Here is a 19,530-nt window from a genome sequence, read left to right as displayed (position 1 = left end):
GCGGCGATCGACCTTGTGGGAAACGGATTCCCCTCCCCCCCTCCTCACGGGCCCGGGGGGGGCCCCCAACCGCCTCCCCCCGCGCGAGGGGCGGTAACGGGGCAGTAGCTCGCGCCGCTGCCCTCCCCGGCCCGCACCCCCGGCCCGCTCCCAGCACTAACGTCCTGCGTCCGCCGCTTCGCCGTCGAAGAGCAGTGCGGATCCTGCTTCCGCCCCCGCCCAGGACCTTGCGCCTAGACTGTCCCGCCCGCGCCTGTCGCCCCACCCAAATCGAGCGAGAAAAGCGCCTCCCCCCCCGCTTTCTCTCCTCCGTTGGGGAAGGGGCGGAGCAGCTCTTCGTACGCGGCGGCGGGGGAAGGGGGGAGATCCCCCTGGCGCAGGCAGCACGGCGGGCAGCCCCTGAGACGGGGAGGGCGGAAGGACCCCGCGAGGCGCACAAGGCCGATGGAGCTGGTGGGCGGCTGCTACGAGCAGGTGCTGTTCGGCTTCGCGGTACAGCCGGCAAAGGTAAGGCGGGGGGCGATTCCATAGTGGAAGTGGGGCGGGGGGCAGGGGAGCGGACGTTGTATTTCGAGGGTGAGCAGCGGCCACTGGCTATGACGTAATCCTCTCGTGTTCTCGCCCCGCCCCCGCGACAGCGCTGGAGCCTGTCCGCTCACTTACCTGGCTGGGAGGCGCCTGGCGCTGCGCTTACCCGAGCGGCCGTTTAAAGCCCAGGGAGCGCTGGCCCCTCCCACCCCCGCGTTTTCTGGGCCCGCTCAGTGATTTTACTGCAGGAGGCGTTTGTGTAGGCCCGTGATCAGCCTTACGTACGTTGCGCAGCTGACTGCTGCCTTGCGCCGGAAATACAGGGGACGGCCCACGTGTAAAACCACTGTCACTGGGGAATCGCGCCATGCGTTTAGGGCGGCGGCCTGTGCAACTGGGTTACTGGGGAGTCACGCGGCCACACGTGCGAGGGGGTTCTCACGCGGTTCGCTGGGGGACCGCGCAGCACGTTTCGAGCGGCCACGTGCGCAAAGGAATTAGGGCGCAACAAAAAAGACCGCTGGGCTATAAAGTGAGGGAAGTAGCTACGGAGTTAATGCTTGGAAAAGTATAAGTGCACTAGAGCCAGACTCTGTGCAGCTGTCATTTGAATGTGTAGCAGGGCCCATGGAGCTACAGGGGTGCAGATCCAGAGTCCGCTGTCTGTGATCAGTGACCCACCTATGTTCACTGGAGCCCCTCCCCGCCCCCACTGCTCATCAGGATGCAGATGTGGCATCTCGGGCAGTTATGATTGATCCAGGTTAAAATCGGGACAAAAGGCCTAAAACCAGAGAACTGAATTGTTTTGTTTTTTTATTTAAATTTTCCATATTCCAAGCCAAATTGGCCAAAACAAATTCCAAATCCGTGAGTCGGTCCAGACCCACAAGTGGCCCTGCTACCGGCAAACATCCTCCACCCCCATCTAGGGCTTCAGGTGTTTCCAAAACTTTTGGTGGGCATCTTACTTGCAGGCCCAAGCCGGGAGGCTTGGGGTTTGGATGTCCCTGAGTTTCGCTTGCCCTCAGCCATAAGGCCCCAGGAGGAAGCTAGGGAGGAATCTCCCCTTTCCATAAAGTGGGTATTAGGCCAAGACCTTCCCACTCCAAAGCTAAGTGGGAGGTTTACTATACATTACCTTGGCAGGTACAGTGCTATACCCATGCCAGGAGAGCAGTCTTCCCCGGGTGTGACTAGGAAGACCACCTTAGTGATCACAGTGTTTCCCTTGCCAAGCAAGCATAAGACTATGTTTGATCTGAGCCCACACAACCAGTTTAATCCAGGGCCATTTGTCCCAGGTTTTGATTAAACAGGCCAGGATAACTGCTTATACCAGGGGTGTTCAACCTCCATCCTGCAGGCCAGATCTAGCCTGCAGCACTGTTATTCCGCCCATGGGGCTCTCCACAGGTCTAGAAATTTGGTGGCATTACCACTCCCCTACTGCCAAATCTTCAGACCCAGGGGAAGTCCCAGGCCCTGTGTACTGTATCCCAGTCCCAAAGCACAAGGCTAGGCAGGGGCAGCACTGGGTACCCAGGACCCAATCCCAGCACTTGGAGGTGGGATTACACAGTGCCAGGGCCCCAGGACACAATCCTAGTGGGAGAGGGCAGTACAGGGCACTTGTTTCCAATCTGTCCCACAGACCAGCCCCATGCCACTCATCTGGCCTCTGGGACCAAAAAATTGAACACTACACAGGCAGCTTTAATGAAAATTACCCTGAATTAGCTTTGATTCTGCCCCCTTCTACCTTCCATTCAGGTATTTCACATGTACTTGAAGTGGAACAAGGAGCTTGTAGGGTTCCAGGGTAGAAGGCTTTGTCCTGGGATAAACTGATCATCTGTTTCTAGCCAAGAAGAGCCACACAGCCCTTTACACTATAGCTTGTTCTTGGAATGCATGCCAGTGTGTTCAGGGGTGTAAGTTGTAGCTGTGTTGATCTAAGGCCATAGGCAGACAGAGTTCTTTGGGTAAATCCAATATCTTTTATTAGACCAACTCAGATCTCTCTCATACTCCACAAGTACAAAAGGTGGGGCAATGGAGTTATAACCAAGTAAAAGAAATATGTTAGTCCTACATCTCTCTTTCCCACCCACCAGTGGAGGGGCAGAGAGACCCAAGCTGTGAACATGGGTCATACCAGGTCCCCAGAGAATTGTCTGGATTCTGCAGCAAGTGGAGGCCATACATGATCAGATTTATTATTGTAGATTTATATTGTGCCTTATCCAAAAGGCTTGGTGGGAAAGATGGGACTAAGTTTGGGTTTCCATAACAGTACGTATTTGACTGTTTTTTCCAAAGGCCCTACATGCTCTTTTCAGGATAATACCAACCTATCTCTGTCATCATGCATGAGAAATTCTGGGAACTAACAACCTTGTTAGACTCAAGTCACCCCTCAAAAAATGCCCACTCTTAGCTTTCACTCGCTTCCTTACCACAGAAAGATAATAGAGCCGTTCTTCTGTTGTAAAGAGCTCAGAGCACAACAGGTCTGGATGGTTTTCACACTATGGATTCTGATTTGAAATCTCCTGAGTTTGTTGTGAATCACATGTAGGTGTTTGCACACCTAACAGTGCTAATATTATGTGGCACCCTTAAAAAGTTCTCGCAGCACCTCACTGTGTCATGGCACTCTAGTTGAGATTCACTGGTCTAACCACTAGTATTACACTTTCTGCAACTTGTGATACTGTAAGTAGTAGGAAACGTAGAGTGTCACTTTAGTCACTTATAACTATTTTGTATAATTGGCAAAACGTTCATAATTGTTTTGTTGTACTGTAAATGTGAGTCTTCAGATATGTGCTGTTACCAATGGGTTAACCACAGACAGCTAGAGTACATCACTTTGTGTGCTTCAGAAAACAAGCTTGTTTATTTTGTATTTAATTTTCAGAACTGGACAGCTGTTCCTGACTTTACCCATCATGCCCACACTGCCTCATTATCAGCGGTTGCTGTGAATAACAGATATGTAGTTACTGGTAGTAGGGATGAGACAATCCAAATCTATGACATGAAAAAGAAGATAGAGTGTGGGGCATTGCTGCAACATAATGGTAAGGAAATTTATCTTACAGGTATTAATGACAGAAAGTCCTCATCACCAGTAAGCCATGTACCAAAGCACTGTCAATTTTAATAGGTTTTTACTAGAGAAAAATGCGAATGAAACCAAAGTGTGCGTAGATAAGTAAATGAGACTTACCTGAGAGAATGAGGGTTCAGATAGAATTCAGAGGGAAATGCTGCTCGTTTGCTTCAGAGGAAAACAATAGAAAGACAACAGTTATTTTAATATTGTGATAAAACTAACTTACAGAAAGAAGAACGTAATAAATCAACTAGTATTATTCTAATGAGTAGAACAAATGCCTGGCTGGGCTGTTTGGATGCTAGGGGTAGGCTGTTCTTCACAGCTATTTATGTATTACTGTATGCTTTATGTCCTTCATTATTCTTGCCAACACTGAGTACTGTGTACTTGCAATTTTATATCTCCTAGGTACAACCAACAAGAATTGTATGAAGACATACATACATTACTGGTGTCATCCAAAAATTAAGTCAACCTCAAGTCGTTCTCTTCTTGCACTTCAAAATATAATGTTGTATGTGGTGCTCTTAGATGCTTTGAAGTTTATAATTGAAATACTGAGAGTTATAAAGCTAACATTTTCAGTCTGTACCTGGCTATTCAAAGTGTATTGTTGTTAACAGTGCTAATCTTGATCTGCAGGCACAGTGACTTGTCTGGAGTTCTATGGTAATGCACACTTATTGAGTGGAGCTGAAGATGGACTAATTTATATTTGGAACACAAAGAAATGGGAATGTCTTAAATCCATTAAAGCACATAAGTGAGTGTTTTGAATTGGCTTATTTGCATTAATTTTATATTACACACATACACAGACACAGAAAACATGGCTAATTTCTTGTTGTTGTATTGACTTTCATTAGGGGGCATGTGACATCCCTGTCTATTCACCCTTCTGGAAAATTAGCTTTGTCAGTAGGAACAGACAAAACATTAAGGTAAGTCAGAACTACTTGACCCTGTTAGTTCAGTTTACATCAAAGGTGTAAAACTCATCCAGATTTGTGGGCCGGACGAAGGGCACAGGGCCAGTCTCTGGGCTGGATCAAGCCTTCAGACCAGCCCCACGTGCCAGACATAGCCCACACCTCTGATCCAGTGGCACACTGGATCTGACACAGAACCAGACTGTGGCCCTGATCCAGTCAGGCCCTGGATCCGGCATGCAGGGCTGGTCCAGCCTTGTGCCATGTCCAGCTCTAACTGACAGGTTCTGTGTGCTGTATGCTGCACACAGGGTTGGTTCTAGCACATGCTGCATTGCAGTAGGCATTGCTGTGGGCTGGATGATGTGGGTTTGTGGGTCAGATCTGGCTGTCAGGCCATATCTTTAACACCCCTGGTTTATGTCTTGTTCTGTAAGCAAAAACTATATATTGTGTTTTGCATAAGTACATTTACATAAGTCACATTCTTAGTCTAAGCAAGTGCGTAGGCATCAATTTGAAGAGGAAATTACTGGCAAAGAGTAGCTTATAAAATAAGTGATGCAAATTTAACTGTGCAGAAACAAAAATGTCTAGTGATTAAATCTTCTTGATCATATGATATAGTATAATGCAGTCCACTCAAAAGCTCCTCTTCAGTGCCAGGAGTTGGTAACATACTTTAATTTATCTTAGCTATTTTTAAGTTTCATTGTTCAAATTGTTTGTGTTGTTTCACAGAACATGGAATCTTGTAGAAGGACGATCTGCCTTTATTAAAAACCTGAAGCAAAGTAAGTATCAATATGGATTTACATTCTAGTAGAATTAGAGTAGTAGCAAATGATGTATATTGGGTAACTTGTGACTTAGAAATGACTGATTTTTAAATTATTCACTCTGACTCGACTAATTCACTCTGTTCCATTTTTAATAAAGATTTGTAACTCTATCTGCAATATTGAAAATCTGCTGTTAGCAGGTTGTAATGATGCTAAAATAAAAATCTCATTAACTGCTAGAAAGGTTCCTTGCCAGGCAATTTTAATTTAATTCTTTAACTCTTATAACACTTCAGATTACCCAAACAGAATTTTTTTTTAGGAAAGCAATTTGATTTTTACTATTCATTCTATTTTATATTTTATTACTTGTTTTGAGCTTTTCTCTCATTCTGTACACAAGAACTTGTTAGCTTATTTTCAAAGGATTTTCATTTCAGGTATTGGTAACCACATGGATTGCAAACATTGTAGAAGAAAATTTGCTTATTTACAAATATAATTTACTAGAAATTTTGTTAATTTTTAAATTTTTTTTTAACAAAACCTAAATACTTAGACCTGGCAGTCTCCCTTTTAAAAATCTATTTGGTTACTACTGGAATAAATCCAATTTGATATCAGAGTCTGATATGCTTTCTTCTTCCAGCTAGGCATATAAGTTTCATTCCTGTAAAGGCTTAATAATATGCTTATACTTACTACCGAATATACCACTGAAATCCAAAGGTAAAATCAAAGCACTTGCATAGGTGTTTGCAGGACCGAGTCATATGAAGAACATGTTAAAGAGTATGGTGAGGATGTCTAACATGAAATTGTGGAGAGACTGGTTATTAATACTATTGAAGTATTTTAATTTTTTTTTACTCGTAATTATTTAGATGCACACATAATCAAATGGTCCCCCAGTGGAGAGAAGTATGTGGTGGTGATATCTAATAAAATGGATGTCTACAAACTTGACACTGCATCTATCATTGGCACCATCTCAGCTGAAAAGCGAATTTCCTCAGTTCGATTTATAATAGTAAGTACAAAAAGGGAGGTGTTGGGAAGCTAACTTGTTTAAACATTTCTTCAATGATTTTAAGTGAATGTATTTCTTCCTGCCCTTTTTAAGGATTCTGTTCTTGCTATTGCTGGAGATGATGAAGTTGTAAGGTTGTACAACTGTGAATCCCAAAAGTGCCTTTGTGAATTTAAAGCTCATGAAAACAGGTATTTGTCCTCTTGTATTCCTTTAAAAGTCATGGCACTACTTATACTAGCCCGTTTAATAGCAGTGTTCTGCACATCAGCTGTAGAAGTTTATTTTTAAAATAGAAAGAAAAAAGTATTGAATGGTTTCAGTGTACTGAGTTGCAAATTCAATGTGCATACTTCTGTATTCTCACTGTGAATATGGATGTGCACACTTTCATATGAATTGCAGAGACATAGTTATGTACAATTAATTTTAATGGCTCAGTATTGGATGTATGATAAACTTGGAAGAAATTCTTTTCCCCACAGCCTGTAATTAACTTGTGGAACTTACTACCACAAGATGTTATAGAGGCTGATAATCTTAACCAAGTTCAAAAAAGGATTTGGGCAAATTCAGGGAGGACAGGTTCATTAGTAAGTGCTAAACATGATAATAAAGAGTGCAGCTAGGCCTCTGAATGCTAGAAGCTGAAGCTACAATGGAGGAGGTACAAGGGACTAGTACCTAACTTTAGCAGTGGGTGAGGGGACATGAATCCAGGATGCTGTCTAAGCAGGGGTGCTGGAACAGGAGCAGAGAAGTGTGTGTGTGTGTACACATGCCTGCAGCCAAGGGGATTAATCCTGCTGCTGAACTAGGTGTTTTGTATTGTTCAGAATGGTTGCCAGTAATACTCTGGATCCCTCCTGCCTGCACCCCAGGGGTGCTGGGCCACTTCCTATCACTCACTGTTAACCAGGCAGATCCTGGAGCCCCATTGCCAGACATGGCTCTGCTGCCCAGAGTGCAGAAAATACTGGTTACACCTCTTCAGGGGACAGATCAGCCTGGCTAGGTCCTATATGTATACTGTACTCTTACTCTTAGCATCTGTGCCGTGCCGCTCTGAAATACAGGAGGTTAGTGGACTAGCTGAAACTGTGGCTTGACCTAGTATGGCATTTTTTGTGCTCTTGAGAATTTGAATTAATTTATTCATCTAACTCTTGTAATGAAGGAAGCTCAACCCTTTCCTGATAACGCCTTACAGAGAGGGAGGGAAGCAAAGGAGAAAAAGTGCTAGGGAATCACTTAATTTTTTTTATTCCTGTACAGTTTTTTTACCCATACAACTATATGCCAGTGTTTATACACAGAAGCGTCAGCTTGCACCTGTTTTCTAAACAGTGCTACATTTCTCAGGATTTTTATCCAGAGTTACAACAAATTACATTTTCTTTAATTTTTCCTTTGGAGTACATATCAAATAGTTTTTACTAGTGATAAGAAATGGAGGTTCTGTGGTCAGTGAACCCCTGGCACCAGGCCTCAGATTGGGTCTAGTTAAGGACTGCATTTTTTGATTCTCTCATCTGGCATATTAGTCTTAGTCTAGGCTATAGATCTGCTGCTGCTTTAACTATGGTGTCTGTGTTATAATGACTGAGTCGCTTAGGGCTGTTGATTACTTAGCCAGAAGCTGAAGCTTTAAATGCTTGCTGAAGACTGGAGTCCATGGGCAGAGCTAGGATTTCGAAAAAAACTACAAGTGATGTACAAGGCTGTGAAATAAGAGAAGAAAGACCAGAATTAGTTAAGCAAAATTGCAGAAGAAAGGATACCTTGAACATCAAGACTGTTAGAGGAAGAGAGGGCCCTTAACACCTGGGGAATGAAGAGAGATTAGCAGGAATTGGGTAAATTATAATGACTCCTTCAGTGCTATCTGAATAGAAATATCCCTCCTGCTGCCAGGCAATTGGTTTTCAACTTTGGATGGAGCAGGAATAAAAAAGGAGAACAATTGAACCTCCATTGCCACCCCCCCCTCCAATTTGCCTCTGCTGGACTTTGCCCCTCCCTCCATGTAGCCTCTTGAGGGAAGAGAAGGAAAAGAAGCAGCAGCCATCTTACAATATCTTTATACTTCTCTTTTGGGTAGAAAATCAATTTTCCACTTAAGGACACACACCCCGGTTTTGGAAGGCTAATTTTTTGAAGGAATGCTATATGTAGTATGTCAGCAAGGCCCCTGGTAGGCATGCAAGTGAAGACACAATGCAGAATCCCCATAGTCATGCTTCCTGTCATATCACATGTGCATGGGCAGGAGGTGGGATTGTGGGATCCAGCATCAGATCCCATCACACCTTACTGCTGGTGTATCCCGGGCTCCCAGCACTGGCAGTGCTCCTATGGGGCTCCTAGTCACAGGATTGCATTAGGTGTCCCCATGGCTGGGAGACCCATCACCTAGAAGGCCAGATCATCTGATGGAGCTCCCATCCAGAGGGGCACACCCTGTGGCCATGAGCCCCAGCTGGACTATATGTTCAATTAATAGCATCATAGTAACCAGCCATAAAATTATCACATATTTTTTGTATAATAATTTTGTGGTTTATTCCATGTTTTATCACGCCATTAATTGTATTAATGCAGGGGTGGAGAATTATTTAGGCTGGAGGGCCACTTAACAAGTTTTGGTGAGCTATTGAAGGCTGCAAGGGTGGCTCCACCCCTTCACAAGTGCCCCTGCCCTGGTCACCATCTTAGGACTGGAAGTCCTGCCCCCGACCAATGACCTTTGCCACCATAAGTCCCTCTCCTTGCCCCCAGAAGTACTCTTTTTGAGAAGGGGGTTTGCCATCTTGGAACTGGAAAAAAAAACAAATTATATACTAAAAATCAAAATTGACAATAACATATTTTAATTTTATTTAAAAAAATATTTTGTCCTGATTTGTGTGCATTTGTGTTGTGTATATAGAGGTGACTGCATAATAGCTCAAAGTGAAGTCTTACTTTTATATATTGTGGAGGGTGAGGGGTATGGATGAATAGGTATGGGGTTTCTGGGGGGCTGTGGAGGTGTGTATGTGGGATGTAGGGGAGGGTGTGGGAGTATGTGTGGATGTGGATATGGGGTTTTGTGGTGGGGGGTGAGTGTGTGAAGGGGGAGGGTGGCTGGGGTTGTTTGTGTGGGTATGTGTGTGTGGTGGTGTGTGTGCACGTAGCAGCGAGCGGGGCTACCGGCAAAAGTGCAAGTGTGTCTGTGGGGGTGGTTTGAGGGAGGGTGTGGGTTGGTGCAGTGTTTGTGGGGTATGTTTGTGTGTGGGAGAGGGTGTGGTTGTGGGGTTTGTGGGGAAGGGTTTGAGGGTATGGTGCAGTGTGCATGGGAGCCTCCCACGCACACCCCATAAGCCGGTGAGCACCCACCCCTGCCCCAACATCCTGCAGCCTGCGTGCCCTCCAGTGCCTCCCCACCACCACCAACAGCATGCAGCCCCAGCCCACCCTGTGCCTGCTTCATACTGCTTGGGCGTGGCACATCCTGCCACTCTCTCAGCCGCAGCGGAGCTGGGGCAGCTCCTTCAGACTGCTGCCACCGCCACTAGCCCCAGCCCTGCAGTACCAATAGGAACCTGCGCATGTAGCCATGACCCGGCGTGGTCCGCGCCTGCTCTGGACTCATCCATGCAGGCTCAGCAGCGACAGCAGAGGTGGCTGCTGGGCAGAAACTTGTTTGGCACAGGGGAAAAGTGGCCCGTCACCCTCGCCGTTGCTGGACAGTTCTTGGTGCAGCTGCCCAGAGCCAGTGCTGTGCTGAGCTGCCTTGCAGCTCCACTGCCATCACCACCACCTCTGGGCTGCCCAGCGTGACAGCGGTAACAGTGAAGCCCAGCTGCAGGGTAGCCTGGTGCGGCATAGGCTCCAGGTGGCTGCACCAAGAACTGCCCGGCAACAGCAAGGGGGAGAGGCTGCTTTTCCCTCATGGTAAGCAACAGTTTCTGTCCAGTAGCTGTTTCTGCTGCTGCTGCTGAGCCTGGATGGGTGAGTCCAGAGTAGGTGTTGAGTACGCTGGGTTGGGGCTGCGCACATGGGTCCCCACCAGTACCACTGGACCGGGACCAGCAGCAGCAGCAGCCAGAAGGAGTTGCTGCTGCCTAGAAAAGCAGTCTATCTGTGGAGCCACCCTAGCCCCAATGTGTGCCGAGGAGGCAGCAGGACATGCCATAGCTGGGCGACACCTGAACCAGGCTGGACCAAGGGCCAACCACAGGCGGGACAAAGCCCTTCTGTGGGCTGGATCTGGCCTGCAGGCTGTATTTTGCCCACCCCTATATTAATGTGTGGCCAAGTAACAACTTAAGACATTTTTAACTGGTTAATCATATCTTGAGTGTAATGTGTGCCAGGGGCCTAAATGTGGTAGTTCTGCCAGAAGAAAACTCTGTAACATAAACAAGGCTTCATCTCATTTGGTTATTAAATAAAAGGCTGTGGCTCTTCTGGTGGAGGAGAAAATCTTTATAAAGCGAAAGTAATAGAATCTATAAAAAGTGAAACAATATAGGAATACCTGCATGCATCTACAAAAAGTGGAAACCATAGCTCTGATAGGTATGAACTGCCTTGTTTTTCCAAATGGTATTAATTCAAATGCCCAATTGTTATGATTTAAATATTTACCTTACTAAATATTTCTCTGATGATTAGAGCATATAAAAATGTGGAATGAGTTGTGTTTGAAACAGAGATTGCCAAATAGGGTGGAGGCGGGGATGGAAAATATTACAGTAGAAGAGCATGTTACTTTCTTAAAACATCACTTGGCTTCAGTCTTGCTGCTGTTTGTATCAGGGACAAAGCTCCCGTTAACTTCAAGTGAGAACTAGATAGGATTTTTATGTACCAAAACAAAAAAGCATCAAAATCTAGTTGCCTTGGTAGCATTAGCACGTTTTCCCTGGTCTTCCCTGCAAAGTAGTATGAATCTTTTTTTATACCAGATGTTAAACAATAAAAATAAAAAAAAACCATGAATGCAACAACAGAATGGATTTTATGGATTAGATGTGAAAGTGTGACAGCAGCCATAACTTAGTTTTGATTATAGGTTCCATTCATGGGGAACACAACAGGACATTTTAATTCCCATTTTAAATCCCATTGCTGAGTGGAGCCAGCAAAACAAAAAAAGTTGGTGTAACATGTCATGATGCACCATTTTTGGAAGTCATTTTAAGATTTTGAGACTGTATTTTTTTAATTTGACAATTTATACAGGGGATCTGCCTTTTACTAAATCTAAAGGGTCATTCATTAAATGTCGTTACCTGTTTATAGCTTACCCTTATGACTAAATAGATGGTCATATAAAATAACACAGTTGACCTCAATACCAGACAATACCAGGGGAGTCATGTATATTCTGCATTACCCTTAAAATACAGGTCTGGTATTCTGTCCTAATAGGTGCCAATTCACAAAGGCATATGCTGAAGTTCTTTTGATATCAATTGCTTCTTGGGCTCTTGATGGCTCAGATCAAGCGTAGTAATCTCCTGTAACCTAGTTGCATTCCCCTCCTCACCCCCAACCCTCTATTGTTAGTCCCTCGCTTGGGCGACCTGCATTTCCCTATTGGCTTTGCCATCTTTTTTTTGGATTCCCAATCCTGAACATTTACTAATAAAAGTCAATCTGAACTTAAGCATTTAAGTGCTTTTCTAAATAAGGGTCCTAACGTTCTTCAATATAAATTTTAGCAAAGGTAAATATTACTTTTTGAAACACAAGAGATGAAACAATTTACCCCCTACATGTATAGCTGCACCTTACACACCTAAATCAAAGGTCTCCACATACAACATCCATTGTATGCAATTCATTTTTTCAGTTTTGCCTTTTTTTTTTTAGTTTCTGTCACTTCTTACTGTTTGTCCTTATTGGCTTCAAGTTGTCATTGCAATAAGCAAATAAGCATTTCATTTTGTTCTAGAATTAAAGATATATACAGCTTTGAAAGAGAAGGGCAACAGGTTATGGTTACTGCATCCAGTGATGGATATATTAAAATGTGGAGTCTCGATCTCAATAAGGTAAGCATATTAACAACTTGTGGAAAAACTCCAGATAATACATTTCCAGAATTTTAGATTTTAGAGTGCGTGTATAGGTTAATGCTAAAGAACAGCAGAAATTTATTTGTAATCTTGACATGGATAACTTTTCTACTGTGTTCAGCAGCACTCTTTTATACATATGGATCTTTCAGCTAATTGTTTCTTTATTGCAGTGATTCTTAGCTAAGATGCCATGGTACTCTGGGATTCGTTGAGATCCTTTCAAGGGTGCCACACAATGCTACCTACCCCTGTTATGTTTGCAAGCATGATTTACAAGATAAGCCCATAGATTTCAAATAGAAATTCATAGTTGTGGTCTTTCTGAGTTCTTTGCAACAAAAGATACCTGTATTATTTTCTGTAGTCAAAAAAAAAAAAAAAGGTGAAAACTAAGAGCCGTCTTTTTCTGAAGGTGTTGTGAGTCCATCCAGGGTTGCCTTGAGTCTAGGAAGGTTGAGAATTACTGCTTATTGTAACTTCTTAAATTTTTGGTAATGATAAAACATCTGGTAGAATTATCTAGATCAGTGGTTTTCACCTGGGTCTGTGGGCTACATCTAACGAGACCGCAAAAGATTACTAAGATCAATCAAAAGTATGTGAATACCCACACTTACGAAGGGCTCCACACCTCCATCTTACATTTGCAGAGGTCCACAAATGGGAAAAGGTTGAAAACCATGGATTTAGATCTCACTCCCCATCTTCTGGGATTTGCTCTCTGATTATTAACTGACAAAGCTCACAGCTTTCTTGTCAGTTTAATGTCTGCTTGCACAACACTTCCCTTTTTGCCAATAAAAGAATGAGTGTATTTACACTCAAAAATAAGGGTCCTAACATTCTTCTATATACATTTTAGCAAAGGTAAATATTATTTACCTGGTGATGGAACCCATTCTGTTTGCTGACAGTATAATGGTGTATCTCCAGGCACTAGGGACTTCTGCTGCCATTTGGAAAACATCAGAAGGTATGCATAGGCAAGCCTGCACCAGCTTATTGTTGTGGTCCCTTCAGCAGCTGATGCCTTCTGAGGATATACTTGGCCCTGGCTGGCACTGCCACTGAGAGGAACCAGCAAGCACCAATAAATGCTCAGATGGCAGACAGCAGCCATCATAGAATTTCTAGTGATGAAAAATAGCTCAATATAGACAAGGCTTTATATGCATTAGTAATTGCTATCAACCTCAGCAATGCTGGTAACTAAACTTCACCCAAAACATAAACTCTCTCTCTCTCTCTCTCTCTCTCTCTCTCTCTCTCTGTGTGTGTGTGTGTGTGTGTGTGTGTGTGTGTGTGTGTGTGTGTGTGTGTGTGTGTGTGTGCGCGCGCGCTTCATGCAAGAAAAAATACTGCTTTGATTTGAAAAATTCAAAAAGCACTGAGCCTTTCCATATCATCCTGAACACTTTTCTAGCATTTTCAAACTTTTATTATTGGCATAGCAAGCAAGTTCTCTGCTTTAAAATGTCTTGCATTTTTCCGTGAAGTATAAGGTGAACAGTTTTAGCAGTGCTAGTTTGTCAAAGCTAATGATGAAGAACTGTAGCCAGTGATTCACATAGTTTATTCTCAATGTGGCTTGAGTTGTTGCTGTTCCCTGTTCATCCTCAGGACATATTGGCCATGTATACACATGTGCTTTACTTCCAAGTAGACTAATTAGCTGCAGAGTAAAGCATCACCATCTACACATGAGATTGTAGTAGGCTGCAGTAAGTTAATTTATGCCACAGTAAAACTACTCTCTAGGACAGTACTATCTTATGCTAGGGTAATTTACTGTGATTAAATGCACATATAGGCACTGACCAACAGCATAAATTGCACCCAATCAGCCCAGCCAGCTGGGGGTTAGACTTTTGCCTGCTGCCTAGTCACACAACTCCACATTTCAGCATCCTTGTGTCCCAGCCAGTCCCACCACCACCCAGAGCCTGGGGCTGAGCAGCCCTGGCATAAACTGCTCTGTCTCCGCTCAAATTGCTGCTGTCCTGGGCACACATGTAACTGCTGCACCTGGGAGTAGTTTACTCTAGCTCAAACTGCTCTGGAGTTTATTGTTTCAAATTAATTGCATGTGTAGATACATCCATTATGCTGTAGTGATGTATGCTAGAATATTTGCCTAGACTTTCCTAGGATGCAGAATAACTTGCATTTAGGAAATATGAAAGATGTGGATACAGCACTGCATTTATAATGGTAGAAAGCTGTTGAGGGAACACCAAGAAACCAGGATACAGTTAACCAGTTACTGCGTTAGTAGAAAAATTAGTTCACTTGAATTAGCTTGACACTGCTAAGAAGCCCCATTAAAATGAAGGTTAACCACTTGAAGCTCTATTATCTGACTTTGAAGTTTCTACACTACAACAACTAGCTCAGCTAACGGTGCTTCAGTAACATTAAATTACCTGAGTTGAGTTAATATTAATGAAAAGCACATTTTGCTTGTCGAGGCTTGTCCCTAAAGGAACTCTCTCCCTGACAGTTTACAAAACCAAAGATAAAAGTTGAGTTGTGAGCAGGATGTTGTACAAGTTATGGGCTTACTTCTTACATGTGTAGCCCCTTAGCTTCCTGTAATATCAGTGGGAATTAGGCATATAAAATACCTTTTAAAAAAGTAATCTAAGCCTATGTTAAGCTATATTGAAATAAGTTTGAATTAATCTGTTTGTTTTTTCTCAGATCCAGGATGCTCCATCTTTACTGTGTGAAGTCAATACTAAAGCGAGGCTTACATGTCTGGCAGTATGGTTGGACAGAGATTCAGAAACTAAAGAAAACTCTGACAAAGCTGAAACCTCATCCTGTGGTAACTGAAATTATTCTATTCATAACCCTATTTATTTTTCACTGGTGAGGAAGTAGAGCATACCGGAGAGGGTAAATTAGATTATTCTCTTTCTTTTGCAAGAGTTAACAGAATTTGTTTGCCAAATTCCAATCAGTTGTGACTTTAAAGCAATTGAAAGGAGCAAACATTGGCCTGCAGTATGTTTATCACTATGATGATGCAGTGGGCACAAAAGAGCTTTGTGTGCTTGTTGGATCCTAGGTTGGCAGCTAGAGAAAAAGCCTTGCTTGTAAACTGAGTAGAGTTGACAGAGACCATTAAATAACTCCTACAGTGGCATTTGCAGAAATCACCTTTCAAAACAGAAGTAGACATTTAAACATAATTCTTTAAAGTATTTCCATCTTAGACTATAACACCTTTTTAGGGTACAACAACATCCTTACAGACTTAATTACTGAAATATTCCAAGCTGAGCAACATATTAGTTCTCTATATCCTACTGTAATCATTTTAAACTAAGAATCAGTAGAGTGACATTTATGTAAAGTAAAATGCTCAGGCTCTGAGGATACTGCTCTTAACTGGAGGGATGCTAAGGATGGCTGTCTAATAGGTCACAAGCTTGTCAGTTGTGTGCATATCTTACATGCAGACAGACCTTTTATAGCTAAGCATTGGCCTAGCGTAGAAAATATGGACCAGTATATTTTCATTCTGCTCTCATGTGTGATCATCTGTTTAAATACATTAGTTTGCTCTTCAAAAGTGTAAACACTACATGAAAAATGAGCATTTAGCCCACTCCTCATCTCCCCCCAAAATTGAAGACTGTATTTCCTTGCATACCATATGCCCCCAGGTAGGACATTCATCTTGTTCTAGAAAGGCAGAATGAAGAGAAAAAGATGTTTCCAGAATCTTACCTGCCACAGTGTGGGCTTACCGTGACTGGTTATTAGCCACATGCAACAGGAACTTGTCACTTACCTTCTCCTTGCAGCTCCACTTCTAAAGATTTATTTAAACCTGTTACAGGCACTGCTGAATTGGCACGGCCAAAAATTACTGGCACTAAGGCAGTGGCTCTAACAGGGTTAAACCTTTAGCTGTGGAACTGCAAGGAAAGGGTGAATGATTCCTGAGGAGTGAACTCTATCCTTCCTACTTATGGCTGGGAAGGGAGCACAACCCCAGCAGCCATTCCAGGATTCCCATACATCCTTCCCAGTATGCAGTCAGCTTCCTTGCCTAAAACTCACCTTTTTCTAAAAACTACCTGTCAAAAATTGGGGTCCATGTGTTATGCAAGTAAATATAGTATGTAGCTCATGCAGTTTCAGTTTGTCAAAATGGGGTGATGTAAATATGCACATTGTGCTAACAGACACAATGGAGATTCAATATGTTGACTGTACAAATAATCCTATATGAATACTTTTCTGTTTGTTTTAGCAAATGAAGATGAGCAGCCACTGATTACCAGGAAAAGGAAAGTTTGTTGGTCTGATACTTCTGATAAATCAACAAAAGTAGAAAAGCATGTGATGCCCAAGAAACAAAAATTGGGAGGTGCACAGCAAAAGAAGAAAAAAAATCTGCAGAGCTGAACATAAGTGTATATTTCCCACTCACATAATAAGCTGATATTAGTAAATTTGTTACCACTGTTTTTCTTTTTATACCTCTTACTTCTGCTAATGATATTTTTCCTTCCCAAGGTATAAAACTCTCTTTGTTTTCAGAAGTGGTGATTTTTTTTTTCTTCTAAACTGATAAATACTGAACTGTTTTGGAAGATGGCGAAACAGATGGTACCAACTTCTCTTGAACCCTATCATGGTGAAATGAATACATAATGTAGAATATTTCATTTATATTTTCATATATACCAAATATAACATAAATGATCTCTTTGAATGGGTCTTAACATTCAGCTGAAAGCTACAAGGATTTCTGTAGCTCTGGATTGGTATGTTTTCTGTATTTAACTGTGAAACCAAAACACCAAAACCCTGTTTAAATGAAATATACATTAAAAATACCTGCAATTGACTGTTTTCACACCCATGAGAAAACAATAGATTTTTCTTACTCAATATATGTTCTGCCTTCATTGCCAATTAGTTTTAGGCAATCCTGCTATGCTATCCTTTACATCTGAAAACTGTGACTGCTTCATACATCAGTGGAAAGAAACTTGAGATAGTACACCTATGTTTAGTAGTGAGTCTGTAGCAGTTGTTTTCTGAGAGTAACTACTATATTGGTCACTCTTGGGACTCAGGTAGAAGAAGGCCTGTTTTGTGTGTCCCAGTCAGGCTTAGGAGGGAGATAAGCACTGAGCTGCTCACATTGAACTGTACACCACCATTTAATTGAAAAAGCAGTGGCAAGCTAGTTTTAAGCAGCCATGCGGATAAAAGTTTAATTCTTTGATAGTTTAAGCACCACTCTGGGGATATATTTATCTTGGTGCACAAGCCTTTGACAACAAAATGTCAGTGCAAAACACTTTCTTCTCAAAACACATTCCTTCTGCCATAATTGGTGTTGGGAGAGGGTGCTGTTCTAATTCATGCTGCTGTGAATATTATTAAGGGTTGAAAACTGCTTTGTATACAGGCTTTCTGGTAAACGGTAGACATAACAATTGAAAACAGTGCTAATCAAGAATATGTTAAATGTAGAGGTCTGATACAAACTGAGTTAGTGATATAGTACTATTTACTAGACATGAGCCCAGGAATCAATTTATCATCGGCATCTGGATTTTCCTGTGAGTTTGTCAGTGGGGTTTGAAACTGGCATTTCAGCTTAAGCCCGTTTTTAGTTTTCACCTCTAACTAGACATTATTTTCTGCTAACAGCAGCCTCAACATTGTGAATATTACTGTGATACAATGTCCATAAGATTGGCCTTCAGCCATGCTGGCAGCTATCCTAGGTCAGTTTTATTACTAAGTTATAACTGTCTCAAATATTTTTCATATTTGCTTTAGGTTGAAGCCCAATATTATTGAGTTGTGTATGCGCCATGTTCCTTTTGGGTATTTTTAATGTGTGACATGGTAATGACAAACTTGGGCCCTGAGGAACACACAAAAGAAGTCCTTTTTTTAAGATGGCAAACATTTTAGCTGACACATGTGCCTTGTAGGGTAAGCTAATAGAACGTTTCTGTGGACATCTGTATTTATTAGATAAGGTCTAGGTTAGCTCCATAATAAAATATTTGTTGATATCATGCTTGACAAATCCAGCAGACTGGCTTCTGATAACACAGACACTCTCCGAAAGATCAAAAACTCTTGACAAAATGGCCTTAAGGGAAAATTGCAGTCATGGCCGCTGGGCTCGGTTTGTAGCTTAGCTACTGCAGTCTTCCTTAAAGGAAAATGTTCACCCAACCAAAAAGACATTCTGCTCCACGTCCTTTGATGTGGAACCAGGTTGATCTTTCTTACAGGCACAGGGAAAGGGGCAGACTGTTGTGAAGAATTTGTCCTCATAAAGAGGATGAAGATCAATTTCTCCACTGTCAGCAGGTCTTAACATTAGGTGGGGCCCTAGGCTGTGTGGATGCGAGATAAGGGGAAGGCTCTGGGCTTGCGCTCTAGCTTTCCTTTGAGGCAGTTCTATCACCGTGTCACAGCCATCATAGACCTGCCCTCCTAGGAGTGAGCTATCCTAGGACACATCCTTCAAGATGAGACTTGTTAAGGAGGAGAGCTCAGAGCAGATGAAAGAAGGAACCCTGCCTGTAGAAGGGTGTGCATCGAACTATATACGCAGTAGTTTGAAATTAACAAGAAAGACTTGGTTGGCCCTCTGAGCTTCCATTTCTGGGACTGTGTCATTTGCAACAAGAGCCGGGAAGTCCATTTCAGCCCAAAATAAATGAACTTGAAGGAACCACCCTGCACCCCGCTGACCTTGAAAGAGGGGCTGTCCCCTCATCTGCACAGGCACCCACGCTTTTGCACCCACCCTCTTGGCTTGCACTACGCAGCCCAACATTGGCGTTAGGTTCAAGCGTCTGAATCCACAGCGGTGTGCACCTAAAACTCCCGAGCAGCGGATGTGGGTGGGATCGGCTGCAGGAACTGGGGGATAGTTTCAAAAAAGAGCGGGGGGCGGGGTGGAGAGCGGGAAAGGGAATGCCCCCCAGCCCTGCCGGTGCTCGGCCCCCTGCCCCTCCCATCCCGCCGGGGTGCGGACCCCGTGGCTCTGCTCCGGCGCCCTGGCCCCGCCCGC

General features: G+C 43.2%; 2 protein-coding genes across 3 annotated transcripts in view; one reads left to right on the top strand and one right to left on the bottom strand.

Annotated features, from left to right (window-relative positions):
• The window catches only part of LOC109301607 (tRNA selenocysteine 1-associated protein 1-like), a 17,576-nt gene extending 17,396 nt beyond the window's left edge, over window positions 1–180 (bottom strand). The window contains exon 1 of one of the 2 annotated variants that reach the window (XM_019522852.1): window positions 162–180. The gene's annotated coding sequence lies outside the window, so the exon portion shown is untranslated. The remainder of the gene's footprint in view (window positions 1–161) is intronic. The other variant, XM_019522845.1, reaches the window with a different exon arrangement.
• A 161-nt stretch (window positions 181–341) lies between these two features.
• Window positions 342–17,317, top strand: PAK1IP1 (PAK1 interacting protein 1). The gene is made up of 10 exons (XM_019522834.1): window positions 342–507; window positions 3,452–3,614; window positions 4,295–4,415; window positions 4,519–4,593; window positions 5,323–5,375; window positions 6,248–6,393; window positions 6,487–6,584; window positions 12,338–12,437; window positions 15,165–15,291; window positions 16,729–17,317. Exons 1-10 carry the CDS (start codon window positions 445–447, stop codon window positions 16,881–16,883), a joined length of 1,101 nt encoding a protein of 366 aa, XP_019378379.1. The 5' UTR covers window positions 342–444; the 3' UTR covers window positions 16,884–17,317.
• Window positions 17,318–19,530: the final 2,213 nt, after the last annotated feature.

Source organism: Gavialis gangeticus, unplaced genomic scaffold (genome assembly GCF_001723915.1).
Source record: "Gavialis gangeticus isolate Ggan-Ray unplaced genomic scaffold, GavGan_comp1, whole genome shotgun sequence".
NCBI classification, from domain to species: Eukaryota; Metazoa; Chordata; order Crocodylia; family Gavialidae; genus Gavialis; species Gavialis gangeticus.
Note: the sequence above shows the minus strand (reverse complement) of the source record. Positions and strands in the feature narration are given on the sequence as shown.